We start from the raw sequence: 27,925 nt of genomic DNA on the forward strand, positions 1-27,925 counted from the left end.
TGCAGCCCCATCGCTCTGCCAGGTTCAGCGTGGAGCCAGCGGGAGCGAGGGTACAGCTGGACACTTACCTGCTGCCGGGAGAGAACCATCAAGGACTGAGTGCCCTGTCCCCACCCTTGACTGCTTCTGCAGGGCAGGACTGACTTCATCCCAACCAGAGGGACATCTGCACACACCCATGCTGGAGGGGGCCTGGGGAGAGTGAAGCCAGGGAGGGAGCCCAGGAGCTTGGCTCCCTGCTTGCTGCCAGGCCAGTGCCACATGCCAGGGTTTTCTCTATTTATTACAGTATTTATTGTTCTTGCTGCTGCTGGCAGAGTGTTGGCAGGGAATGCCGGAGCAGCGGGTGGAGGGAGGGGAGTGCCCAGCCAGGCACAGAGCTGCCTTTGAGGTGCTGGGGTGGGGCTCAGAGCTGTCCCTTTGGGGCCAGCCAGGGCACTGCCTTTGGGCCCCAGCACTGCTCCTCCTCAGGGAGGAGGAGCATGGCACCACAGAGGAGCATGCCAAAAACACCACAACCCAAAGGAAGCCTTTATTGGGGACTTTCCAGCCACTGACCAGAACAGGGCATTGCTTACATCTTCCTCCCATGCTGAGGCCCCTGCCATGCCCAGGGACCCCCCAGAAGGCAGCTCTACTAGCTTTGTCTATGTACATATACACACATCCACAAGCAGGCACAGGGAGGCAGCAGTTACAAAGGGGACCAAATAGGGGGCAAGAGGTGGCAGCGCGGAAGGCAGTGAGGCCCTGCTCTGAGCACTGTGGGCAGAAGAGGGGCAAGCACTAAAACACAGGGCAGGCACAGCCCAAGCCAGCAGCTGCTGCTGCACTGTCAGAGGCAGGTGGAGGACACAGAGCCACAGCAGCCCAAACCCACCAAGTGTGCAGTACTGGGCACTGCAGGCACCTGTCTACCCTAGCCCTTGACAGCAGCAGGGACGAGGTCCACTCCAGCACTCCAGCCTGGCTTAGCAGCCACCAGGCTCCTCCATGGCAGGGGGTATGGCACCCTGCCTTGCCTGGAGCTCAGGCAACGGGCAGGGCCTGCTGAGCCTTCACCTGGCAAGAAAGCACATGGGGCAGTAAGGGGGAGCAAAACCAGGGCAGGCCTTTGCCAAAGGGCTGCTGTGTGCTTGGGACACAGGCTGGGGACAGCCAAAGAAAATTGGTCCCTGTGTGTTTCCAAAGACATGCTGTGTTCAGCTGGCCCCCTCAGTGCCCCTGCTGACAGAGCACAGGGTGTCAGCCACCTGTGCTCATCCTTAGGGCATCAGGGCCCACTGCAGACCATATCCCACGCTGGCTGCCAGGGTAAACTCACCTCCAGGTTAGTCCTGGCCTTGCGCAGCACATTGTGGGTCCTGGACACTGCAAGGCAATGGGGGCAGTAAGCTCTGTGCTGTGGAGACACCCCAGGCTACCAGGCCAGCTTGGCCCTGCCTTCCCACAGCAAGATGCCCACTGGGCCACATACACTGAGTGAGGATGAACTGCTCCATGCTGTCCTTGAGCTGGGCCATGCTGTGCAGCCGCCTGGCTGTGCTCTGCAGAGCTTCCTCCCTCTGGGAGAGCTGGGCCCTCAGTGCTGCAATCTCACCCTGCAGCTCCTGCTCCTGGGGCCAGTCAGGTACAGTGAGCTGCCAACATCCAGCCCCATAGCCCCTCTGGCCCCTGGCCTAGTGCCTACCTTGCCCTGGTGCTGGGCAGGGCTGACGGGCAGCATGGTGCTCCAGAAGGCAGCCAGGAGAGATGTGCACTCCTCCAGGATGTGATGCAGGGTGCTGGCACTGCCCCAGAGGTGCCCTGTGCTCACACACCCCAAGGCCTGTGGGAGAAGGGTGCAGGAGCAGGTGCTGCCAGGGCACCTGCAGCCCGCTGCACCTGTGCACTGGCCCTGCCCAGCCCAGCAGGGCAGGGCAGAGCCAGCAACAGTCCCCAGGACAGAAGCTCCCTGATGTTTGCCAGCCCTGCAAGCCTCGAGGCTGGTACTGGGCTCAGGAGCCACTTTAGGCATGGTCCACAGAGAGCCTGGCCCCCAGCTGCTGCCAGCCCTGTCCTGCCCACACTTTACCTCCTTTCCCGGGAGCTGGCAGTTGGGCAGCCCACGTGCTGGGTGCGTGAGACAGCTGAGCTTGTGGGCCAGCTGCTTCCCTTCCAGGAGGTGATGCTCCAGGGCCTGGTAGGTGTCCAGGCGGCAGACAGCATGAGCCCCTGGCAGCCCCTCACTCTTCCCCACCAGTGGGGCTGTCCCACATGGGGCTGTGGAACAAGCAGGGTTGGGTGAGGACTGCTGCTTGATTCCCCTCTTGTCCTATCCCAGGGGCTTAGTGCCGCCCTCGGCTCGCTGCCCTTGCTCAGTGAGGGTGCTGCTATGAGTTTGTCAGGCCTCAGCACCCCCTGAAGCAGGTGTGTGGGCAGGCTGCAGTACCCACCGTCCGTCTGCGGGGCCACCGGCGTGTCACAAGGCAGTGGGGAGAAGATGGAAGCTTCTGAGCTGGTGCCAACATCCCGCACCGGCGGGGATGGGAAGCAGCCTGCAAGAAGAAGCATTTGAGCCCCTGCTGTCCACCCTGGCTCTGTGCCTGGGGCTGCTGGGGGCCTGGCCTGTCCTCCCTGCCAGCCAGCACGTTTGCCCCTGCTACTCCGACAGGAGAGGTGTGTGGTACCACTCGGGCTGCAGAGGTGGTGGGCTGGGCACGGGTGGTGAGTACCTGCTCGGGGCTCAGCAGCTGGGCCAGGGAAGGTCTCACAGACATGCAGTTCGGCACGCAGCGTCTGCAGGAGCAGGCGCTGCTCTTCGCATTGCTGCTGCAGGAGCGTGACCGTGTGCTGCAGCCTGCAGAAGGGTGGCACACGTAGGTCCGGTGCCAGCCATGCCACGAAGCCCGGCTAGCCCCAAAGCCCTCATGCCCCACATCGCACCTGTTGTTGTCCTCCTGCAGAGTGCGCCGCTCGTCCCGCAGCTGTCGGACGCTCTCTCGGCGCTCGGCAAGCTCCTCCGCCAGCCTGCGCTGCTCCCCACGCCTCTGGCACAGCTCTGCTTCGGCCTCCCGCGCCCGGGCGCAAGCAGCCAGCAGCGCCTCCTGCACCCGCGCCAGCTCTGGGGACGGAGCACAGAAGTGTCAGCAGCACCCGGCTCAGCCAGCGCTCTCCGGGATACGGAGCTGGGGTCGGTGGTGGCCCGGCCCTACCCTGGGCGAGGTGGTCGCGCTGGAGCCGCAGACTGCGGTTGTCCTCACGAAGAGCCTGGTTGTCCCCACTCAGCTGCAGCCCCGGCTCCGCCGCCTGCCCATGAACATCATTGGGCGATCCTGCACAGGGGACGGATGCTGAGTCTGTCTCCCTCCCTGTGCAAGGGGGTCTGCAAAGCCAGCCCCCCAGCAGCGCTGGCTCCGGAGCAGTACCGTACCGCTGGCCTTGCCGGCCGAGGCCAGGCGGCGTTCCAGCTGCTCCCGGAGCCGGTCGTTGGTGCAGATGGACTCCTCCAGGCGCTGGCGCAGGCTGCGGATCTCCACCAAGTGTTCCTCTAGCAGGTCTGCCCCTGCCACAGCCAAAGGGACTGCTCAGGGCAGGAAGGGCTTTGCTATCTGCCACATTCCATCCCCGCTACCCTGCCCCACACCAGAGCCGCGTCCTGCAGCCCTTCTGGTGCTAGGGCTCCTCTTTGTTTCCCACTCCCAGACAGGATTCCCCTGTGCTTTCCAACGTGGACCTTACCTGATAGCTTCTGGTTGGAGGGGTACCCCGACGGCAGAGCCCCATAAAGTGGCTGGCTAGGAGGGGGCACATCCCAAAGGGTGTGAGAGGCCCCAGGACTCTCAGCCAGGCTCTGCAGCACACCGTGTGGGCATGGCAGGGCTGGGGCTTTGCTGCTCTCTCCGAAGGGGCCCAGTGCCACTGTGGGCTTTGCTGGTGCCACAGGCAACGGCACACCTGCATGCACAGGACAAAGTGGTGAGGAGGTGGAGAAAATAAGCAAGGAGGAAGAATGAGGATAACGCATTTCCACCACACGCTTTTTGCCCCCTTCTTCCTCTGCCCAGCAGTGTAGCCCAACAGCCACCCCAGCACTGACCTCCTGCCCCAGTCAAACTCATTCCCCCTGGACAGCAAGGACTCTCCCAGGCCTTAAGAATTACATCAGCTGGAGCGTCTCAGCCCAGCTCCTAGACAACAACTAAGCAAACCAGCCCTTTCCCAAAGGACCTAGGATGTGCAAGTGCCCCCACCAAGGGCCAGTGCTGCTTCATTCTGTGCACATTCCATCCACCAGGCCCTCTCTACATCACAGCCACATGTCACAGAATCAGAGAATCAATAAGGTTGGAAGAAACATCCAAGATCACCAATCCAACCAATCACCCAACCCTATCTAAATTCCCACTGTCCCCCCAGCCAGAGTGATTGGATCCAATCCAAAAGCAGTAGCTCCAGGAAGCAGAAGAAAGGCTTAGGGCAGGGCAGAGAGTATTTGGGGGCAGGGGTGAGAGGGGAAGGGGGGAGTGGCATGCAGAATGGCACAGCAGGGCATGCAGGGCAGGCAGGACCAACCCCATGCCAGAGGCACGTGCTCACTTTCTCCCAGCTGCTTCCGGAGCACCTGCAGCTCCTGCTGTGCCTCGGCCAGGGAACAGACAGGGGGCCCACAGCACCCCAGCAGTGGGGGTGCTGCAGGAGTAGGGGACCCAGCAGGCAGGAAGGGGGTCAGCCTGGGGGCCAATGAAGGTAGGGAGGCACTAGCAGGTTTGGAAAAGGAGTCGAAGGGAAAGCCTAGAGATAGGAGAGAAATGGAGAGAGATGTCAGCATGGCTCTGGCTCAGCCTGGCAAGGACCTCTCCTCTCCAGAGGCACTGTGGACCCCGGCACATCGCAAGCAGCTGAAGGACCTTGCCTGGAGGTACCGTGGGTTGGGCCAAACCACAGAAAGCTACTCAGGTCCTAGCCTGGCAGGGCTGTGGTACCATGGCAGGATTACCTGAGATGCTCCCCTACAGCCTCAAGTGCTGTGTGCTCACCCTCCCAGGTTGGCAATGGGACACAGTGCCACACAGGCAGCCCCTGCCCAGGCCTGAGGAGCATCTACTGCTGCAGGGACCCACATGCTACAGAGGAGCTGTATAGATGGGCTGCATGTGCCCAGCAGGCAGCCCAAGGTACCTGTCAGCTGGGTGGGCTCCTCATGGCACTGGCTGCACTCACTGGCTGCATCCCCATCGGAGCAGGGCTCCAGCCCCTCAGACACAAAGGAGGAGCTGATGGCAGAGCAGGAGGACTCAGAGGGGGGGAGGCTGCTGCCTGGAGACTCACAGCGCTCCTGCAGCTTCGCCTCCAGGCTCTCAATCACCTTCTCCTTCTCCTGGAGCTCTCGGCTAAGCCTATGGAGATGACCAATCACCAGGGTTGGCAGGGCAGTGCAACCTCTATCCCATGGCCCTCCCCCACTGCACTGTGCACACCCCAGCAATGCACCCCAGACTCTGCGTTCCACCTGGATGGAGACATGGTTTGATCAGCCCGAGCCTGGTGCTTTCCATCCCCAGTGCAGAGGCAGCTCCAGGCTGTCCACCTGGAGCACAGACCCCAGGGGCTCTCCAGACCCCTACCCCAAGAGTAGAATTAACCCATGGGGTTCCCCAAGCCCTCCCTGGGAACAGGTACCTCAGTGCCAGGAGTTCATGGCTGGTTTTATCCTCCCCATCTTGTCGATCTGAAAAACCAAGCCAGAGAGGAGCCAGTCGCCATCTGCATGCCCCAGGGTGCCCATCCCCAAACAGAACCACACAGCAGGACAGGACAGCCCCTCTCAAAGCAGGCAGCCCACACAGCACAAGGTATCTGAATGGCCCCAGCCCTTCATAGCACTCATTAAAGCATCCCTTCTTAGCCCACTGTACCCCAATGTGCCCAGCCCTTCCCCACAGAAGTACTTACTGGTGCCCAGCTTGTCACTGAGCCTCTCAGCCAGATGCCTGCCCTGAGCCAGCTGCTCCCGGAAGCCCTGCCCCAGGTAGTAGTCGATGTCAGTGCCACGAAGAAGGTCCTCAAAGGACCGCAGGGCATCGCGCAGGTGCTGGGCCAGGCTGCGGCTCACCCCGCGGCCCTCCCGCAGCGTCTGCCGCAAGTGGGAGAGCTCCCGAGCCTGTGCCTGGATCAGAGAGTCGTATTTCCTAGGAGAGACGTGCAAGCGGTGAGGCCAGAGGGCACAGCAGGGACGGGGTGCCAGGAACAGAGTCTGTGCACTATCCAGTGCTGCCGCTCTGTTTCACTGTACAGGCACCCCAGGAGCCTGGCTGCAAGAAAAGCACGGAGAAGAAAAGCAAACAAGAAGAAGCCACCACCCTGGCAACCCCCACAGCCCCTTCTGGTCCCAGACCCCATGGCTATACCCTGGCCAAGTAGCAGATTGCAGCTCCTTAGGCAAACCTCCTCCGAGCTTGGCTGTGGGCAGCTGCGCCTCGAGGAGGGCAACGCGACGCACCAGGTGCTGCAGGTCACGGTGGGCACGCAGGGCAGGCGGGCAGAGGGTGCTGTGCCCATCTGACTGCCAGCCCTCATCCTCGTCCGTGAGGCTGTGGGCCGAGGAGGCCAAGGCTGTAGTGCCTGGTGGGGGCCGCTCAGCACCTGAGGTGTAGCCACTGGTGAGGGAGATGGAGCGGGCACGGCGCTGCAGGCTCTGGATCACCTTGTTGGCATTGAGAAGCTGTGCCCTGAGGTCCTGGATGTGCTGCTGCAGAGCCCCTACATCCACTGGGGCCATGGCTTTCTGGGCAGCCTTGCCTGCCCTGGGCATCCCTGGCCAGTGTGGGGACCCCAGATCCTCACCCAGGCTGGGCTCACTGAACACATCTGGCTCCTCACACTCTGCAGAGGGAACAGGGCATGGTGTCACTTCTCCATGCCAGCTAGGCAAAGCACAGGGATCCCCAGAGCCCTGACCCTACTTACCAGGGCTGGTGGCCTCATCCCGGTCAGCCTCGGTCTCACTTCGCCCACACGTCTCATAGCCCAGGTCCTGGAAGTCCACCTGCACTTGCTTGCTCAGCTGCTGGGCCTGGGGCTCACCTGATGGGCAGCCCCAAACTTAAGTCCTGCTTTGGCCAGGATCCACCACCCCTGCCCCATGTGCAGCACAGGGCATGCAGGGCTTGGCACAGACCCCCCTGTCCTGCCTGGGGCTTTAACTCACGGAGGAGGATGTGGCACTTCTCCAGCTGCTCGGCTTGTGCCCGCACCATGGCCTCTGAGGCAGCAAGCCTGTCCTGCAGCTCCTGACACTGCCTTTGGCCCTGTGCCACCTGAGACCGCAGCTCTGCACCCAGTCCTGACCAGCTCCCACCAGAGGCCATGCCCTGCACCTGCCAGAAGTGAGACAGGATATGAGCTCCCCATTTCCACCCCCATCCCAGTCCCCTGTGTCCAGGGCACTTACACGACTCCCATCCTCTCTCCCTGGGGTACCAGGGCAGAGTTTCTTGGCCACGTCATCCTGGGCCCGTGCCTCCAGCGCTGGCCGTTTGGCAGGCACGGCTCCCCTCTCTGCTGGGGTCCCCGGGCCATCCCCAGTGCTGCCAGCTGGGCGGTCCCTGGGGGCACTGCGGCTCTTCCTCTGCAGCCTGCGGGGCTCAGGGGCCAGGGGGCTGCCCAGCCCAGCCTCCTCCTGCTCCCCATTCTCCAGCAGCGATGTGGCTTCACCCATCTGCTCCTTGAGCTCTGCGTTCTCCAGGCACAGGCTCAGCATCGCCTTCCTGGGGACACAAGGCACTGTGAAGGGCAGGCAGAGGCCAGGCACAGGGCACTCACTCCAGCCCCTGCCACTCGCATGCTCCAGCACCCAGGGCTCTTGCCTCATGTGGGAGACAGAGGAGAAGCCAGCTTCTTCCAGCTGCACCTTCAGCTCCCTCAGCTCCTCTTCTGCCCGCAGCTCCTGTTCTAGCATGGAGGATGCTCTGCTCCCCATCATGGTCCTTTCAGGGCCCCCACTTTCCTTAGGGGTCCGGGAGCTGGTCTAGAGAGACAGAGGGGGACAGGGACATTTCCAAAGGAACCAGGACAGAGTCTGACAGTGGTGTAGTGCCCACCCCTGCCACCCCTGCTCCTGGTGCTGTGCTGCCACGACTCACCTGTTGGGTTGCCACACCCTGGGCTGCCTTCTCCTTGCTGCTGTCAGTGAGGTTGGTGCTGGCATCATCAGCATCTGTGCCTGTGGCCTGACCTAGAGAACAGCACAGCACAACGAGGTGCTCAAAGCAGTGACAGTGGCACCATTGCCTCCGTCCCATCCTTGGCGATGCTCACAAGTCCTGTGGGCAGCCCCGGGGCAGGTGCCTGCTCTCCTACATGCCTGCTGCTGGGGTGCTTCCAGCAGGTCTCTCCACAGTCCCTGTGCCCTGTCACACCGTCTCTGCATGCTGGAGCCCCAACCCAGCACCCTGTGCTGGCCCTACAGCAAGGGAGGGGACAGTCCCCACTGCCTGCAGACCCAGGGTTGGCACCTGCCCCATCCACATCTCTGATTTCACCCCACCTTGTGGTGGCTTCCCCAACACACGTGCAGACATGCTGTCCACCCTGCAGCCACTTCACAAGCCACAGCCAGCAGCCGCATGTTCTAGGTCAGGCTGGCACTGTCTCAACCTGCAGGGACTGCTCAGGGCAGGCACTAACAGTGCCCCAAGCCTTGCTGTCCTATGTGGCACTGGGCTCCTTGCAAGCCTTGCAGTGCTAAAGGGACCCTTGTGTCCCACACCACAGTGCACAGGGGGCGTGGGCCCACCCTGCCCCACAGAGCTGAACTGGGGGCATGCTTCTCTGCCTGAACACAGCTCTGCTCCTGGCCTCCTGGTGTAGAGCCCCAGGCAAGGGCTTGCCACCCTTATCTGGGCAGCTTTCCTCCCACTTAGCCTGCTCTGCTTGGCTCCTACTGCCTTGGTTGTGACATGGGTGTACTTCCAACCCTTCTTCTCCCCAGGGAATGGGGAGTTTGGACAGGACCCAAGACGATCCCCCTGAGGCTGTGCAGGGCTAGGTTTCAGAGGTGCCTTGCCTTAGCCAAACCCACCACCATCAGGCAAGGCTGAACATGCAGCAGAGAAATGCAGGGAAATCACAGTATCACACAGTATCCCAGTATATCAGAGGTTGGAAGGGACCTCAGGTGATCATCAGGTCCAACCCCCCTGCCAGAGCAGGATCACTTAGGGTAGTCTGCACAGGAATGCATCCAGGTGGGTTTGGAAAGCCTCCAGAGAAGGAGACTCCACAACCTCCTTGGGCAGCCTGTTCCAGGGCTCTGTCACCCTCACTGTAAAGAAGTTTCTCCTCATGTTGAGGTGAAATCTTCTGTGTTCTAGTTTGAACCCATTGGTCCTTGTCTTATCACTGTGAACCACTGAATAGAGCCTGGCCCCCTCCACTTGACACCCACCCCTCAGATATTTATAGACATTCATCAGATCCCCTCTGTCTTCACTTCTCAAGACTAAAAAGCCCCAGGGCTCTCAGTCTCTCTGGCAGGAGAGAGTGGCCAAACATCCCTGGTGAAGGATACACACAGTTCCTGGGAAGGAGAGCCGAGGAGCAGCCAGGAGCACACTTGGGCACAGAGTGCACTATGCACAAAGGTAGTGGCACACTCATGAGAGTCACTTGTGACAAGCAGCTTCCAGGAGACTGCACAACTTGGGAGCACCTGACTGCCAAGGCCAGGCAGACATCACTCTGAACGCTGGAGCCTGCTCACTGAAGCAGCCATGCCCCGGGGAGCAGGGACAGCCATCATGGAGAGCAAAATGCTTACAGGCAGCTGCAAACGGCGGCAGCAGCACCCAGGTGTGGCAGCAGTAGCTCCCGTGGGTGGCATTCAGCACAGCCAAAGCACAGCCCTCTGAGCCCCTAAGGACACAGCCTGCCAGGTAACAAACCAGATGGGGCTAAAGCTCAATGCTTGCAGGGCTCTGAAGGGCAAAGGGACAAAGACGTTTGGTTGCAGGCTTTGCTGGAGACCTGAAGACCACATGCAGATGGCTCTCAAGCCAGATCCCCATGGCTAAGAGGCCAGGGCTGCTCTGGGCACATGGGAGAACTCCCTCCTGTGCCAGGACACAGCACCCCACTTCTCACCATCATCCACAGCTCCGCAGGGCTCCCAGTGCTCTAGGACTGGGGCAGGAAAAGACAGCACAAATCTCAAGATAAAAAAAAAAAAAAAAAACAGGGAATAAGAGAAAGCTGGTGCTGGAGGAGCAGAGAAGTGTACACACAGGACAGGCTGTGCCCAGGCTGCTGTTCACCAAGTGCTTGAGCCCTCCATCACAGCAGGAGCACACCAGGGTGCAAAGGGGACAAAGGCTGCTCAGCTCTCTGTGTATTGCTGGCAAGAGAGACACCAGATGCAACCCCAGCTCTCTTCTTCAGACTTTTTGCCCTTCACACCCAGCCTGAAGACACAGAGGCCTGGTTGCATGGCTTCAAAATGGCACAGGGCCCCAGGTGCAGTGGCTGACCTGGAAGTGTTCACACTGCTGGGAACAAGGGAAGGGAAGCACGGACCCAGGGAAACCAAGAAGAAAGAGAGACCTTCACAGAGAGCTACAAGACAGCAGAAAGCACTGAGCAGTTTGACACAGGGTGCTCAGGCTGGTCCTTGCAAAGGGCGGATAAGTGCCCAGGCAGGGATACCAGGGGTGAAAGGAGGTCCTAAGGAACAGAGTGAAAAAGTTTGGGCACCTCAGCCTAGGATAATGCTCCCCTACGGGGTACTTACAGCACTAAGGTAAACAGAGGCCAGGGACAGATCTGCACCAAAACACATACAAGAGATGGGAGCTGCTGGAGCACCAGCCAAGACTTGACTCAGGCCATGCCAGGGAGTCTGTGCCAGGTCCTGGGCTCCGTGGCATTCAAGGGACCAGGGAGGCAGCTGGGCATCCGAGCAAGGATGGAGGATGGAAGGTGGAAAGACAAGGACACAAAGGCTTCTCTGGAAGCGAGAGGCAGAAGGAGAAAGAGAAGATGGTGCTACACAGAGAAGCGAGAGGAAGGGAATGAGATGAAAGACAAGGAAAAGCTAACCAAGTACCAGAGCTGCCCAGCAGCCACCAGCTGCATCCCTTTGGGCCACAGGAGAACAGCTGGACTCACCACACAGCTAGGCACAGAGCAGAGCAGCAGCGCTGGCCTGCTGCGTGTGAAGGGAGAGCTCTGCTGCCTTCTACCCCTCACTGAGGCAGGCAAGAGAAGACCCCAGCATGGGTGCAGGGCATGGCACAGGTGGTGTCATGTGGAGCAGTCACAGAGGTGGGCAGCAGGGCAGGCACAAGTCCAGGTGGTGCAGCTCCACAAGACAGAGCTTTTCTGCTCCCCTTGCTCCTAGCTCAGCTTCTCCAGCACACAGAAACTGATGCTCAGAGGTACAAAACCTGCTCCTGCCACCTTGGGAAGGGATCAAGTATGAGGTTGCTGATCCATGGCCCACTGCCCCTGGGAAGTGCTGATCATCAGAAAGTTGTTTTCCAGCTCTCACACCAGTCCAAATGCTCCCTGAGGAAGTGAAAGATGCCCTAGAACTGCTATGCAGCAGTGCCAAGTGGAACTGTCCCCAAAGCAGAAGCAGGACCCTGTCCCTTGCCCAAGAGCATGTGGAGCCTGTAATAAGCTGCATGGATACAAGTGAGGGAGCAGAGCCAGTCCAGACCCCAAAACAGCAGTGGGAGCAGTGACCCCAAAACAGCTGTCAAGAAGAGGAAGCTCTCTCTCCCTTGAAGGTACTCACGAGCTAGTCTGAGACAATTTGCAATTCAGGAAAAAAATAAAGTCAGTAAAATCATGGGCACAGGATTTGGGTTAAGCATAACATGAATTGTTGGTTGGAGACCAGACTTATGTAACAGCCCTGGAGCCTTGCAGCCTTTCTCCAATCCTCAAGCTCTGGCACCTGCTTTTCCATAAACACCTCCACCTTTTGGGCCTGCTACCATCAACCCAAAAGGGGGATGTCACTGGGGCAGAATGGTGAGGGGATACAAAAACTCACACTCATGCACTTGGGAGATGATAGAGGACATCTGATGCATCCTTCAGAGAAAGGGAATCTTTATTTGGCCCATGAGGGTGGAGGGAGAAGGGAGGTAAAGGGAAATCAACTAAAATGGAATGATTTGAATGTGCAAATCCATCAGTGGCCAGCAGGGTGGGCGAGACGGGAACGAACGGGAGACACCGGCGGCCGGCACTGATGGCCGTTTCGGAAGCAGCTCAAACACAAACCAAAGCAGGCCCTGGGGGGGCTCTACCGTACCGTGGCTAAGACCCCAAGCAGCCCTCCCCGAGTCAGTGCGGCAGGCTGGGTTAGGGAGCGCCAGTGCTGGCTCAGAAGGCATGCTGGGGTGGGGCTCTCACACGCTCCTGTTCCCCACCTCCTGTGGCACCCTGCGGCTCCAGCCTGCTCAAACGCTCCAAGCTTCTTCCCAGGGCTTCTTCCAGCTGCCCACGGAGCTCGTGGACCCCCTCCAGCTCCACCTGCAGAGTGTGGTCTCTCGCAGCGCTACGCCAATGCGCCACAGAAAAGGAAAGAGGGTTAGACAGACATCAAATGGGCCCCCTCCAGCTTGGGAAGCCACTTACAGCAGGCACACATGTTCCCCAGGCAGCTCAGCCACCTCTTGGCCTCACCTCCAAACCTCCCCAGAGCACAGCCATCCCCAAAAAAGGCTCCAGCCCATGGCAGAGAACTTCTAGTCACAGCTGTTCTCTCCAGTACTTTCCCAAGCACTCCACTTATGTGCTTCTCCTGCTATCAGGTAGCTCAAATATCCCAGAGGCTGCTGCCCCATGAAGAGCAGGGGATTAGTGCAGGGGACAGAGAATGCTGGCCACACGGCGCTGCAGGACCACCGCCTGGATAAGCACCTAGACAGATCCTTACCAGCCCAACAGTTGGCTGGGAACCTGACAGCAACCTCTGAAAGGTAGCCAAGTGTGGGTTGGAAACTGAGCTGGGAAAAAAGAGATGGAAATCCCAGGGCCTGAACAAGAGATGGCACGGGGTGGGGAGTAGTTCACACAGCATGTGAAGCTCAGCCCTGCAGCCTCTTCCAGGGAAAAAAAGGCAGCCTAAAACTTGGAATCCCAAAGCTCCACTTGTCTGATTCTTTGCCTACACTCTCTCTTTCCCACTGAGAGCAGCAGGCGAGGGACTGCCCCACTGGCCCAGCCACGCTTGCCACAGCAGTGCAGCATGGAGCCCAGGCAGCCTGGCTCACCTGTCTGGATGTGTGTGGAACTTCACCAGGCTGCCATAGAGCTGCCTCTCTGCCTGGAGAGCCTCGTTCAGCCGATTCCGTTCAGCCACCAGCCCCTCCAGCATCAGTAACAACTGCTTGGAGAGACAGACACAACACAACACTGAATGAGAGACATAAATCAAAGGAGAAACAAGGGCTTCCCCTTTCTCTCCTGCTTGTGTCCAAGTGTTGATTAAGTCAATCGGTGTGAGCCCGGCACTCCCAAAAGACTCTGCCCCTGGGACAAGTGCTGAAGGGAACCAGTCCTACTCCTCTGCATCCCCCTTGTAGTACACAGCCAGCTTCCAAGAACAAGCACACCTCAGCATATTCTAGGCCTGTGAAGAAAGCCTTGTAACTGAGCACCAACAGAAAGATGAACACACCCAAGCCTGCCTAGCAGACTACCTGCTGCTTTCTGTTTCCAGTAGCCTCCTGTCCTCGTGACTCTGCTACGGCCACTTTCTCCCGAAGCACCAGCACTTCTTGGGTCAGCCTTTCCATGGCTGGAATTTCCTCAGGATCCACCAGCTGCATCTGTAGATCCTGCAAACCAACAGCAGGAGAGCTCAGTGAGGAAGGGATCAGTAACAAGGACAGCTGGATCCTAATAATCCTCCTGATTAGAAAGCAACTGTCAGGAGTCTCCAGCATTTGGAAAGACTCAGGTCTCCCAAGAGAAATGCCAGTGCACCCAGAGGGTACAAGGCACAGGCAACAGCCTGGAGCAAGAACTGAGAAGGGGAACAATGCACTGTGTTTAAAGAAGGGTGGTTGTTAGACAAGAAACACAGGCCAAATGATGACACTCCTGGGGTCTGGGCCTCTGCCTTCTGGACAAAGCAGCAGAGGGCTGTAGGCAAACCAGCAGCAATATCACCCATGAGCAGCCAGCTACATTGCTCTGAGGGTGTGGGGAAAGCTTTCCCAGGCAGAAATGACACAGCGCATCACCTCACCTTGATGAGGTCCTCTTTGATCTGGATGGTCCTGGTCAAGGACTCTATATCTGAGGCCTGCACCTGCAGCTCTTCCTCTTGCGTGGCTATGACAGACTGGAGAGCAGTGAGCTCCCGCTGGGGAGGAAAAAGAAGTTTGTGAGAGACTTCAGAAAGCAAACATCCCACTGCAGGCTGATGCCCCATTTCCATCCCTGGGAGCACCCTCACAATAGGGGGGGTTCAAAACCTTCAGTGAGGGGCAGCCCAATGGTCTCCTCTAAGCAAGGGAGATCAGCACAGGCTCCATCAAGCTCACCCTGCTTTCCCTTTCCTTCTTTGCCATTAGCTCCAGCTCCTCTTTGGCATTAACAAGATCCTTCTCCAGTTCTGCTGCTGAAGTGGTAACTGCAAAGACAGCTCAGTTACTGCAGGAACACAGCATAGCAGCTCTGCTCCCAGCATCATCACAATCCCTCTCTGGCAAGACAGGTCCACAATGCCTGTGCTCCCCATCACACTGCCTCTTAGTGAACACTCTTCTGCCCTGCTTTATCCTTACACAGCAGCACAAAGTAGCAGCAACATCCTGGGCCTGCTGTCCCTAGCAAAATTCATCCCAAGGCAAAAGCCAAACCAGCTCTACTTGCCTCAGCCCAACCCGAGCCACAAATTCAAAAACCCTTCACAGGACAGGATCAGCTCTCCAGCATCAGTGTCTCACCTCAGACCCAACACCAGCTTTCTCTTTCCCATGCTCCCATCCACTGAAACCATCATCCAAAGGGGAAGCACAGCTTTATTTCACAATACTCACTTTTGCTCAAAACTATTCACTCTCGCTCAAAACTCTTCACTCTCTCACAGTTTCATGTGACCTTAGTTCCCCCACAGTAAAAAGCTCTGGTTAGGTTTGGGGACCCTGAAACAAGCTGTCACCCCACTCACCTCCCTCTGTCCTGCAGCTGCTGTCCCCTTGTGGGGTTTCAGAAATGTCTGTAGCTCCACAAGCTCTTTGGAGTATTTCCTGAAAACACAGAAGTCTCCAAGTTCACATCTTGATGGGGAGCCTAGCACTCACAGCTTCCCCAGTGCTCCGGGCAAGGGTTTGAAACTAGACAGGGTAGCCTTAGACTGGACATTAGGAAGAAGTTCTTTACTATGAGGGTGGTGGATCACTGGAACAGGTTGCCCAGGGAGGTCGTGGAGGCCCCATCCCTGTAGACATTCAAGGTCAGGCTTGACAGGACTCTGAGCAGCTTGGTCTAGTTGAAGATGTCCCTGCTTACTGCAGGGGAATTGGACCAGATGACCTCTAGAGCTCCCTTCCAACCCAGTGCATTCTATGATTGCAGCAAAGCTGCTGTCTGCTTTGTTATGTCTCTGCAATGTGAAAAACCACTGAAGACGATCTAGCCAGGCAGTGGGGAGAAACAATTGCACTGAACCTAAAAGCTGCATATGTGGGCAAAAGGATGCTGGCCTGATCTTGCTTGGCACTGGGGGAGGTTGCTGACAGTGACTCTCTTCATTAGCAGATTAAATGGATTGCACTCAGCTGCAGCAAGCTCATCTTTTAACTGAGACTCTACAAAGATCTAAATCTCCATCCAAGGATGTGGCTCAGAGGGACCATGCAGGAAGGAAAACACAGAGCTCGGTCCATATACACATCCCTGGGAGCCCCCAGAGCTTGCTTTGATCCTGGGAATAGAAAGGAGCAACCTGTTTACAGCTGCTTGAAAACATCTGACACGTCAGTTCACCAATAAACCACTGACAGCTGCTCAAGCAGGAGGTGGCCTCTGCAGCCTTGGAGTTGTGTTCAGCCTCACAGGGGTTTTTAGCAAAGCTGCTTTAAAAATATCAACTCCAATTGTGGAAGAGACAGCAAACAGCCAGCAGGCTCTGCCAAGAATTGGTGGGACCTAAAATTAGCTCTCCTGTCCCCTCCAGAATGTGACAATGTCAGGGAGGGGATTACAATACAGAAGGCAGCCTGGCCCAAGGAAGGACCGGGTCAATGCTGGAAGGTCAGAGGGTGAATTTCTTTCATACTCTCATGTGCCCTGAGGACTCAAATATTGCCTGATCAAAACCCAAGGAGACAGTGAGTGACAAAGGCTGGTGGAATCAAGATCAGGACATTCAGGCAGCATTTCTGCTCTTCAGTTTCTTCTCCTACAGCAAGTCTCTTCCCTAATCCCACTTCCATTTCTAACATTCTCTGTGGTACTCTCCTCTCTCCTGTTTCCTTCTGAGGCAATCAGCTCTCTCTGGAGCCTCCAGGCCACAGGCAGAGCAGTACAGTCCATGATTCTTACTGGTATGGGTTGTTTGTCCTCCTTCACCAGCCTACCCCCAGGCACCTGGGTCCACACAGGCTGCTTGCCCAGCACATGCTGGCGCAGGAGTTGTAGCTCGCAGCTCCTCTCCGCCAGAGCTTCTGCCATCTTCTCAGCTGCCACCTGATGGAGCAGGAAAAACAGGGGAAGGCAAGGCTGTTACCAGGGGTAGGATCCCTGTCTCTTGCCTTCCTTAGAGACTAAGGGAAACCATTTCAATATTTATCTGTCACTTGAGACTAGAAGCGTTCTGCAAACCAGCCTGGGGCCAGCTCCCGGCCAGTGACTCTACTACAGCCTTCCCATCTCTGCTTGCCAGGTGGCTGCAGCAAGGCTCAGCTTGTTTACATACAGGGGAATAAGCTCCTCAGTTTCTCTCCTTCCATGCAGGACAGGAGAACGACAGAGGAAGAGGAGGCAGTGCTTGAGCTTTTAGTCCCCTGCTACACGAGAGTAGCCAGAGGAGGAACCGTAGCTCAATAAGTGGCATTTACATGGCCAAGACCATGCACTAGTCTGGCTACTGTGTAAGTTAAGAAGCAATGAGCAGAGCTTCCTCAGACTTCTGTGCTACAGAAGCAGTAGCTGAGTCTTCCTTTCTATTCTGGTAGCATCCACATGAAGCACCAACCCCCACACAACCCCTCTGCTGCCCCAAGCCCAGGAGCATCTGCATCTCCTTCCCCACCACACACAAACTCTGCCTAGTCCACCTCGTAACTGGCACCTGTCATCTCTACAACTCCCTGAAAGGAGGTTGTAGTGAGGTATGTGTTGGTCTCTTCTCACTAGTATCAAGTGACTGGACAAGAGGAAACAGCCTCAAGTTGTGCCAGGGAAGGTTTAGACAGGGTATTAGGGAAAAACTTCTTTGTTGAAAGAGTGGTCAGGTACTGGAATAGGCTGCCCAAGGAGGTGGTGAAGTCACCATCCCTGGAAGCATTCAAAAAACACACAGACATGGCACATCAGGGTAAGGTTTACTGGCCATGGTGGTGCTGGGCTGACAGCTGGACTTGATCTTAAGATCTTTTCCAACCAAATCAATTCTGATTCTAAGAGCTGCTGCTTCGTAACTGCTCCCATGTGATGGGTTGAGACCAACCTAGAAACTGGTTCTTCATCGCTCAGCAGGTCCACCAGGCTTCACCCACAGCAGCTAGAGCACAACCTCTCTTTGTCAACCCAGGGCAGAGCCACCCACCTCACACTCCCTGCTGCAGCACTGCACAGAACTCACTCTGCTCTGCTGCTCCTTGGTGCTCAGAGCCTGCAGCAGCTCCCGGATTTCAGCATCATGCTCCATGGTCTGACGGTTCCTGTCGCTGAGGAGATCCTGCAGCATTTTCTCCTTGTGCTGGAGGCGCAGGCACAGCTCCTCTGCCACCTCACTCTGGCCTGGGCCCAGCTTGCACAGCAGAGTTGCTGTAAGCTCCTGAACAAGGAGGAAGGAGGAGATGGAGAAACAGTTTTGCCATCAAAGTAGGAGCTGCTGAAGGACAAGGAACCTTTCAGCCTGGGTGCAGCTGAGAGAGCAGTGTGCCTCAGCAAGCACAGATATTTAGATGCCAAAAGCAGCCAGCTTCCAAAGCTCTGGGCACAGCTTCAGGGGCCCTACTCAGAGGCAAGCAGTCAAGATGCTCTGGTTTGGGACCCCTCTCTCTGCAGCCAAACTAAGGCCTCACCTCCACTTCCTTGTTCCTGTCATGCAGGCATGTCTGCAGCTGCTGGATGATCCCCTCCTGCTCTTTCTGCCTGCTGCAGGATTTGGCCTCGATCTGCTCCTTGAGCCAGCGGAGGTTTTGGCAGGTTGCTGAGACCTGCTCTAGTTCCAGGGTTTTGGCTTTCAGGAGGGTCTCCAGGCTCTGTGGACCACAACAGAAACAGCTCAACCAGGGACAGAGACTTTACCCTGAATCAAGCACAACTGGAAACACCAGTCTCTCCTGCTAGTGGAGTCACACAGATTCAGCCCTGCCCTCTCCAGACACCACATTCACCTCCACACCCAGCCCAGAAACACGACTGACCCAGGAGCTTACCCCCCATGCAGAAGGCCAGGGGGAAGGCCAACACTCTGCAGCTGCTCACCCCAGTGACCACCAGAGCACTCAGAGGAAGCTCTGCCTGGCATCACCCTGGGCCCCAGCACTCACATGAATGGTGGCCTCGTTGCTGGACAGGACACTGCGCAGCCTCTCCAGGTCACTCCCACGCTCCCTCACCGAGAGGCGGAGCTGCTGCAGCTCTTGCTCCTTCTTCTCCAGGGCACAGAACTTCTCATCTACTGCTCGCTGGGGTGAGAGAGAGATTGCTCACAGAGGAGCTGCAGGGCTCTGCAGCCCCCCCACTCGCTGTGTGGGGCATCTCAGCACTTCCTTTCAGAAGACTCCTCTGGAAGGCTGAGCCATGAAGAGCATGTAGAAGACATGGTCACCTCTAGGGCCAGCCTGGTGCTGCACCACTGATGGTAGCCCAAAAGCTAAGCCCCAGGGTAATACAATACATCACACAGGGACTGTGCTCACCTCCAGAGCAGCATCCCTGTCGCTGACTCGCTGCTGCAGTTTCTCCAACATGGCATTCATGGCTGCAGGGCTCTTGTCCAAGCTTTGCTGGCATTGCAGAAGCTCTCTTGATTCCTGGGCATCACACAAACATCCCTCTAGGACAACTGTCAGTCCAGAAACCCCCAGGGAGGGCCACAGGAGAATCAGGGCTACCTACCTACACCCTACACTTGCTCTACACACACATTAAAGGGTGGCAGAGCCTCAGCACCCAGGGCTGGTTGACTAATGACAGCCAGGGTTCACCAGGCATTGCTGTGGGCTGAGGTACTCAGATACTTGCAACTTTTTCCTCATCTTAAGAGCCCAGAAGCATATCTCTCCCTCCCCTCTTTTCAAAGGGCATGTATGGAAGTGACAGACTTCTGCATCACCAAATACCAAAGGAGGAGCAGAGGCCCTGGCTTTTTTATGCTCAACTTGAGTATTTCTGCATCTCACCTGCAGAAGCTGTTCCTTGTGAGCCAAGTGATGATTCAAACGCTGAACTCTCTGCTCCTGGGCCTGCAGCTCACAGCATTTCTCCCACTCCACAGTCTGGAGCTGCTGAGCCTTGTCCTGCAGCTCTGCCTGCAGCTGCTGTATCACAGCACGCAGCTCCTGTGAGGGACAAGCACATACTCTGGCAGTCAGTTCTCTACAGGCCTGGAAACAGCAGGCCAGTCTGGAGAAACCAAGAGCAACGAGGGCTGTGGGGAGAGCCAAAGATGCTCTGCAATACTACAGCTTTCACATCACATCCATGGTGAAGAAGTCTGAATTTGTTTTACTCCCTGGGGTATCTATCCATCCACTAAGCCCCTTCACAATGAAGCACATCTAACCTGTGCAGCAGCAGACATGAACTTTGTAACACTGCAAAACCAGATGGGATATTTGCACCAGCCAAAAACGTACCAGGGACAACACATCCACTTATCAAGAGCTTTCTGATTCTAAATCCTCAGACAGGAAGCTAAGGAGACTGGAGAATTCTCCCTGGCACATGTGACAAGGAGTTAGCCAATGTGCCCAGGCTGGTGCAGGCAGAAACGGTGAATGAGAGGGAAGTACCTGGTTGTGCTTCCAGGTTGCCTCTTTCTGCTGCTCTTCCTCATGCATCATGGTCTCTAAGAGCTGGGTTGCTCTCCTGGCTTCAGCCAGTTGATGCTCTTTATGGCCCTGAGCTCTTTTTAACTTCTGTACCTCCAGCTTGGTGCAGAAAAGTGTGTTCTGAAGATCTAGCAGTGACATTTGCTGCTCCTGGGATGAGAGTAGACTCTCTGACATCTAACAAGAGTGAGAAGCAGGAAAAAAAAAAAAAAAATCAAAGATTTTAAACCCAGGATCCCTACAGTGTACCTGAGGCTGCCCAGGGACATAGTGTTACACACTGTTACGTACCTGCAGCTGCCCCAGCTGGCTTCTGTGTATCATGTCCTGCAGCTTGGCCACTGTCTCGTTCTGCCCTTCGATGATCTGGTACAGCTCCTCTGTCTGTGAGAGGCAACACAGAGCCCAGCCATCAGCAACCCAGGCACTGAGCCTCCCAGCCCGAGCCTGCAGCAGGGGCCGTGCCCCACGTCAGCAAGGCATGAAAGCAAGGGCTCTGCAAGAATTTCAACGAGACCCAGGGCGCCCAGCGACGGCTTCAGCATTCATTTCCAGACACTGCCTACAGGGCTAGCAGACTTTGCTCGTGTGGTGAGCAGCACCCTGTCCCCCCAGAACTATTACCTTACTCTCTTTGCTCTTCAGGGCCTCGTTCAGACTCTGGATTGTACGATCTTGCCTCTGCAACGTTTCTTGGGCAGATTTTAATTCCAATTTCAATTCATTCAGCTTATCCTGTAGCAACTGAAGACAGAAATATGTTAGTTTTTTTTTGTTTTTCAATCCTGCCCAATGCTTTACACAAACACCCTTAGGACTCTTCCCACTCCTTACTCAAGTCTGTACAGCCCAGGTGTTCATCAAATCAAGATCAACATGGCTCACTCTTGAGCCTGTAAGTACTGTTTGAGCTGAGTGGAGATGGGTGGGGACAAAGCCTTCAATCCCTCCACAGGCCTGCTGCAGTGCTTCTGACCCCTCCAATGCAGCCCTTGGGCAGGGTGGAGGTCCCAGACTTGGGTTCACATACCATACTGCTTTTCACATACTCCAGAGGAGTCTTGCTCAGACTGCCCAGAAGCTTACCCAGTTCCTACCATTTTCCTCTTAAGGGAACAGAAACAAGAAGCTGTTTCAGCCTAAAAACCTCTCAAGAAATCCCTATTTTTTTTTTCCAAAATCCACATGGAGAAGCTACACATTCTAGAAACTGTCCCCTTTGCTTCTGAAGTACTCTAGAGCATTGCAGCTGCCCCTTTACAATCTCCCATCCCCTCCTCTGACTGTCTCCTTTGACTATCCAGTTACTCTCAGTCTGGGTAATCCCCATTTGATCAGATCAGTGGCTTCTTTAGCCTCCAGTCCTGCCTTCAGAAAAGAAAAGAGTTTAGCCAGGGCTAGACTGCCAACAGCACACTGCAAAGCAAAGTGGAATGTTCCACAAGTCTCCATGGCTGGTTTACAACCTGAGCAACTCTTGCCTTTGACAGCGTCACCCTAAAGAGACTACCACCTCAAACAGTTTTTGAGAGTTCTCTGCTTTCACCATCACCTGCATGGCTCAGTGCACATTGTGTACTTTAGCAACTGCTTCTTAGCATTTCTAAATGTGCTCCCTGCTGGTGTGCTTCATCTCTGATGATATGCAGCTTTCTCCAGACTCACTCAAACCTGTTTCTTAAGGAGCTGGTGCTGCCACATCATTTCCTCTTATTGCTCATTAGTTTGCACACCTGTCATGTTATCTCTTCTCTAAGAGGCACTCCCCCTAACCTGTTTAAACAGTTCCAACTACATTTTCTGGGCCTTGGGCTTCTTTATGATCTTTTATGATCCAGGCAGCTCCAACAGCTTCCAGCTGTCCCCAGGTTTAAATAAAGATCACATCCCAACATTGTTTTTTTTCCCCATTTTACCACTGCCTTTCCAGTGGGTATAACTTACTTCAGAGTTCAAGAGCATAACTAAGAACATCTACTCCTTATGTGTTAAACTTGATCTGCCTCAAGACAACTCAGAGGCATGTTTCTTTCCTAAGAAAGCATTTAAACTGAAATGAAAACAGGAGCCTTCAAGCACTGATCTCCCTTACTGCTTGGGAAAAAAAAAAAAAAAAAAAGCAGCAACAGGTGCCTCAAAATGCAGGTTCCCTTCTCCCCCGAACCAAGCTCAGCTCCTGCAAATCTGAGAGACAAGGAAACAGCCCTGTGCATCTCTTCATCTGCTCCCAGAAGACTCACCAGGCAAGTGGGAAGCTCTTCCAAAATAATGGTTTGCAAAAATAAACCATGAAAATGTACACAGCCCAGCTGCAGAAAGAAGTAAATGCTTTTAACTCAAGCTGGCAGACAACAGCCCTGAGAATCATGCATCAGTGCACATCCTTGCTGGAACAGAGGTCCAGATGCCTGCCTCTGGCCAGGCTTGGAGGCACCTTACCATACTGACTTCATCAGACTCATTAGACACTGAATTTGCTGTTCATGAATACCTTGTTGGCAGCTTCAAATTGCTGGAGTTCGCCCTGCAGCTCTGCAGCACGCTGATCAGATACAGGGTCACCTGGATGCAGCTGATGATGTTCATCTTGCAGATTCTGGGGAGGAAAAATAAAAAAGAAATGGCTCAAGTCTTGCACCGGCTTCTTTGATTTAGCTGGCAGCCCTCAAAGACCTTGCAGCATGGGTTTAAATGTGCCCCATGGTGCTCTTCTGTCTCCAAGAGATCATGCTGCCTGTGCCTCCCTTCACCTGGGTGGCAGGCTGGCACCTGGCAGCTCTCTGTCTGACCTGCCAGAAATGCCCTGCTGCCCTTTCTCTCCTCATTTCTGCACCGTGAACCCAGCAACACCAGCAGCTCCAGCCACTATCTGTGGGCTGATGGTGGACCTGCTCTCCACACGAAAGTCACATCCCTGAAACTGTAGCCTGGGGGTTGGACAGGATGACCTTTCAAGGGCCCTTCCAACCCCTAACATTCTGTGATTCCCCTCTGTCCCATGTACCTTGCTGGCAGCTTCAAAAAGCTGCAAAACCAGCACTGAACCAAAATCCTCCCTCCCATGTTCTGCTAAGCTTCTTTGTCTTAAACCCACAGCCTTCAATCCTTTCCTCCCCCCATGACTTAGCAGTCACTGCCTGCTCTGAACCCCTCCACTTGTGATTCTCTGGGCTCTCCTTCATGGCTCCCCACACTCCAGCACCTACACTGAGTGCAGTACCCTGCAGCTCCACAAACCATAGCAAATGCAGTGCCACAGCTGAGATTTGCTTCATGACACACAGCCTTTTCTTGAGAGTGGAAACAGCCTATTTTCTGATGCATGGCCTGCCAGCCCCGATTTCTGAGCACACACTAGTCCCTTGTCCTCCCTTCTTACTACTTTGCTACTTCCCACCTAGCGAGTTGTTAACTCCTCAGAGCAGCACTTGAACCCAGCCATCCAGCCCAGCCCTCACAGGACTCACTAAGTATTCCTGAGCACCATCAGTGATCCCAGATGGACTGTACTGGTGTCAGCGTTAAGTGGGAGTTCTGGGAAGTGCAGGGCTGCAGCACAGAGAGTATGAGAACAAGGCAGAGCTTTTCAGAGTGCACACAGGAGGACCAGCTCCAGGCAGCACAGCAGTGGGAGAACAACAGCCAGCTGTGATTAGCCCTGTCAGACTGAATCCTCATCCTCAGCAGCCACAGAATTGCTGTCACTGGGAAAGGCAGGCAGCACAGGGCAACTCCCCCAGGCTTGTGCATTGCCTCTCACACACAGAAGCTTCCATACATAAGCAATGCTTCCCCTTACCTTAATGGTTTGTTAAGATGTTAGTGAGGAGCTAAACATTCACAGCAAGTCACTTCAAATTTGCCCAGCCAAAAGGCTTTGGATCAGACAGGGAGAGCTGCTGGAATCTATCACAAATAGCTACTTTGAAATAAGGGTGACAAAAAGAAAACAGAGAGATAAAAATAAAGAGGAGTAAGACATCCCTTTCCTCACAATCTGCACAAAGAAAATAAGCAAAAAGTCTGCAAGGAGCTAGGAGCAAGGAGGGGAAAGGCAGAGCCAGCTCCAGAGTCCAAAGTGCCACAGCACAGACTGCCTCCCTGGCAATCTGCACAAAGAAAATAAGCAGAAAGTCTGCAAGGAGCTAGGAGCAGGGAGGGGAAAGGCAGAGCCAGCTCCAGAGTCCAAAGTGCCAGAGCACAGACTGCCTCCCTGGCTGCTGCACCGCAGCCATGTCAGCAGCACAGCTCCCCAGCGCTTTCTCCTACACCAGCATTTCCCTGGCAATCTCTCCTCAGTACAGCCCCAGCAGTGTCAGCACACACCACCTAAGACACAACACTTCTTTGAAAAAACAATCACGGCGTTATCTAAGCCTGCCAAGCTCACATCTGCCCAGAAGAGTGGGGAAAAGATTGGCTGTCAGCAGGGCAACACTTCCCTCGCTGCCAGCATGGCAGCGCAGGCAGCTGCAAGCAGGTCTGACAGAGGCTTGGTTTGGTGGCACTGTCCTGGGGCTGTGCTGGGCAAGGGAGAGATGATTGCTGGTTCCAGAAAATACTTAGAAGGTCACACACCCTGACAGCAGCTTGCTCTTGGTCACTGTAGCTTACAGGAGATGTGAAGTGCAATTTCCCCCAAGCAGTAAGGCAGCTGTGGTGCTACACAGCCTACAAATTCCTTTCAGGTTAGCAGGAAAGGCATTTATGCACCTGAATTGCTGCACAGAAGGAGTGCTTCTTGCACAAAGGGAAAGAAAAATCGTTTACACAAGATTTAGTTAGTCTGTTAGCTGCATCAGACTCCTCACTTTTGCTGTTACAGCCACCCAAAGGGTAAAGCCCTTTCCCCCTTCTGCCAGAGCCTACACTGAAAACCACACCTGCAGCTGCCACAGCAAGAAACAGGCAGCAAGAAACCCTGCAGGATGAACTCCTGGCAGGGGCAGTCGGGTGGCGGAGGCTGGAGAAACTCCTCACACACAGTTCCCAGAGGAGGATGGCAGTGTGTGACACAAAGCCAAGCTGCCAACATGCCACATGGGCTGTGCCACCCTCTCTTAGGAGGAAGCCTATTTTTGTGCTGCAGATAGATCCCTGGCACTGCAAGTGACAGACTACAGGAGGAGCATCTCCATGCCCTGCTTCACATCTTCAGCTGATGGCTGCCAGCACAGTGCCTTTGTGCACCAGAGGAAAAAAAAAAAAAAAAAAAATATCAGTTTTCCTACATTCCTCCCTCACATCACTGCTTGAGCAGGCTGTTTAGGGAAGAGCACAGGGGAAACGCCCCAGCAGATGGGGCAGGGAGCAGCCTGGGCTGAATGGGAAGTGTAATTCAGCACAGCCACAGTTGCCATAGCAATAAACAAGCATTTTTCTAATCCCTCGGGCCACCTAGAGCATTAGACAGCACTTAAGGCTGCTAATGGGAATGCAATTAGGCTGACATGGATATTCCTGAATTGAAGCTGACTGAGGCCTTCTATTCATGGAGGAAAGTAGAAAAGGAGCTACAAGTTCAGCTTTTTGACTGCATAGTAATGAAGACCTCATTAGAGCCAGCAAAACAGAGGCAATCCGGAGCTACCTGAGGACAACGATCAAGGCAGGTAACAGCACCAGGAAGTCCTGCGAAGGCAGGAGCTTTCATCACCTCTCAGCAACACCTGCCACTAATTGATGAATCTTTTCAAAGGATGAGAAAATAAACCAATTATCTAGAATACCAACCCTAAAGTCATCCTCTGGCACAAATCCACCTGCAAGGAAAGCACCTTCTCCGTGGGGCACGCGCCACAGACGCCCACACAGATCTGCAGGTCAGGCAGGTTGGAGGCCTGATCTGCAGAGGCAGGGCTCTGGAGGCAGGCGTTCCTGACACCCAGCCATTACTCAGGCACAAAGAAAACACACTTGCCGCAAAACACATGCCCAGAAGCTCCAAACGCTCCCTTTGGTTGTGGATAGAAGTCGCACGGACTGCATTGAGAGAAAGCTGAGGGGAAACTGCCGTTCCCCCAGCAGAAAAATGACAAAGCATGCAAAGAGCTTCGACCTAGCTAGCCCACTGCATCGATGGGGAGAACTGATGGAGAGGGGGAAAGGTTGATTTCCCAGAACACAAGGAGGAAATAGGAGACAGGATAGGAACAGGGGAGAGAGGCAGCACACCTAAAAAGGACCGAGGTGCCTATTCTTAGCCCTGGGCTCAGCGACATGTGGCTGTCTGTATTATCTCAGCACAGAAGAATCCCCAGTGGGCTCCATGTCGAGCCACAGGGACGCTGCTCGATGGAGCGGTGTCACTATGACCTCTACCTGTACCCGCAGCGGCACATAATCCTCGCACAGGTCATCCCACAGCTCCTGCAGCTCAGAAATCTCCAGGGAAAGACCCAAAGGAGCTCTGGAAAAGGATTTTCTGTCTGCGTTCAGGAAAGCAGGACCGGCACACGCTAAGCCGGCAGAAGCGCTGCCATCTGCCAAGTCCCGGCTGAGCTTGGGAGGAGGCAAGCTGGACTTCACAGGAATAGGCAGCCTGCTGCCTCGGGGGCTCTGAAGGGGTTTGTAGTCCAAACTCTTGATCAAGCTGAGGGCCAGCTCCAGCCTGTTTCCGCTCAGGGTAGAGCTTGGGGTCATGCGGTCCTCTGAAAAATCATCACATTTCCCATTCCCTTTCACCCCCTTATCTCCATCTTCCTCTTTCTGCTGGGGAGGGCTCGTCTCCACAGTGGTGTCCAGGGACTCCACGGAGGACACAGGTGTGCCTTCCTCCATGCTCTCCCCGTCCACTGGCGCTCTGGAAGCGGCAGACTCCGTCAGGTCACACACGGATGACTCCTCGTTGCCCATGCTGACTGACCATCGGCTGGACAACCCACAGGAGATGCTTCTGGCCACCTTCCGTGGCACTTTGCAAATGGCTTCATAGTCAGCATCAGCCACCCGCAGCGCGGCACAGCCCCGGCAGCGCCGTGGGCGACTGCTTGCTCCCTCCAGAGCGTGGCAACTGTGCGGCTCCAGGCTGTGCTCCTCTTGGTCGGTCCAATACTCATACCCAGAATAAGCAAAGTCCTCCTGAAGAAGGGCAGCATACCGCACATCGGGCAGGTTAGAGAGGTCCACAGTCCCGTCCCCAGCTCTGTCATCCGTGCTGGAGTCGTCATTGTTCCTGCGGTACATGCTGGCAATGCAGAACTTGAGGCGGTCCTTCTCCAGCAGCAGCTTCTGCAGGCGCTCGATGGAGAGGGCCTCGATGCGGGCGATGACGGTGTCGAACCTGTAGATGCGGTCCAGCATGAAGGCACACTTGCTGCAAGCGAACTCGGATCTGCCATCCCGGCACAGCTCCCTGCCCAGGACGTGGGACAGCAGCACCTGAAGGTTCAGCTTGGCCGCCGTGTGGAAGATCCATCGCCGCTGGTTGCCGCACAGCTCTCGGGCGCAGATTCGGCAGATTTCCTTCATCCTCCCTCCACACCGGCACCCAAATCTAATTCAGGGGCTTCTCAAAAGACCTCCTGAGGCCTCCTCTAACACATCTCCCAGGGTACGGCTCCCTCAAGCCCTGAGCCCACGGGCAGTTGTCACCCCACCAATCGCCACCTTTTTTTTGGGAGGGTGTCACACCGGGACCCCTGGTGCTACAGGAACATCCCACCCTACAACATCGCCTTCATATCTCAGCCCAGCTA

At 55.6% G+C, this 27,925-nt stretch overlaps 1 protein-coding gene across 2 annotated transcripts; it reads right to left on the bottom strand.

Annotated features, from left to right (window-relative positions):
- Positions 1-487: 487 nt before the first annotated feature.
- LOC128969202 (myomegalin-like) lies at positions 488-27,698 on the bottom strand. 2 transcript variants are annotated; one of them, XM_054383917.1, is made up of 38 exons: positions 26,550-27,698; positions 22,720-22,824; positions 20,853-20,972; positions 20,520-20,612; positions 20,190-20,405; positions 19,578-19,736; positions 19,095-19,208; positions 18,723-18,860; positions 18,252-18,431; positions 17,807-18,001; positions 16,546-16,689; positions 15,161-15,248; positions 14,541-14,614; positions 14,243-14,359; positions 13,692-13,829; positions 13,263-13,375; positions 12,417-12,544; positions 8,124-8,215; positions 7,848-8,008; positions 7,433-7,748; positions 7,190-7,358; positions 6,949-7,065; positions 6,390-6,864; positions 5,935-6,170; positions 5,662-5,710; positions 5,161-5,378; positions 4,579-4,773; positions 3,721-3,936; positions 3,413-3,544; positions 3,195-3,314; positions 2,926-3,103; positions 2,715-2,839; positions 2,436-2,537; positions 2,075-2,262; positions 1,691-1,828; positions 1,478-1,616; positions 1,325-1,371; positions 488-1,062 (listed from the first exon to the last, which is right to left on the bottom strand). In XM_054383917.1, the coding sequence occupies exons 1-38, from the start codon at positions 27,696-27,698 to the stop codon at positions 1,030-1,032; spliced, it is 6,717 nt and encodes a 2,238-aa protein (XP_054239892.1). In that variant the 3' UTR covers positions 488-1,029. The 2 variants fall into 2 exon arrangements, with proteins under 2 accessions (XP_054239892.1, XP_054239891.1); XM_054383916.1 differs by having other exon boundaries at positions 1,691-2,262; positions 2,436-2,561; positions 5,662-5,712; ... (1 more) ...; positions 14,541-14,629; positions 15,170-15,248.
- Between the last annotated feature and the right edge of the window lie 227 nt (positions 27,699-27,925).

The sequence above is a fragment of the Indicator indicator genome, chromosome 10 (genome assembly GCF_027791375.1).
Source record: "Indicator indicator isolate 239-I01 chromosome 10, UM_Iind_1.1, whole genome shotgun sequence".
NCBI classification, from domain to species: Eukaryota; Metazoa; Chordata; class Aves; order Piciformes; family Indicatoridae; genus Indicator; species Indicator indicator.

Coding starts and splice junctions, on each gene's coding strand:
- LOC128969202 (XM_054383916.1), bottom strand. CDS start 27,698: ATGAAGGAAATCTGCCGAATCTGCGCCCGAGAGCTGTGCGGCAACCAG. Junction 13,376..13,691: donor CTGGAAACAGAAAGCAGCAG/GTAGTCTGCTAG, acceptor CTCTCCAAGCAG/TTGTTACTGATGCTGGAGGG. Junction 2,263..2,435: donor GGTGGCCCCGCAGACGGACG/GTGGGTACTGCA, acceptor CTTGTTCCACAG/CCCCATGTGGGACAGCCCCA.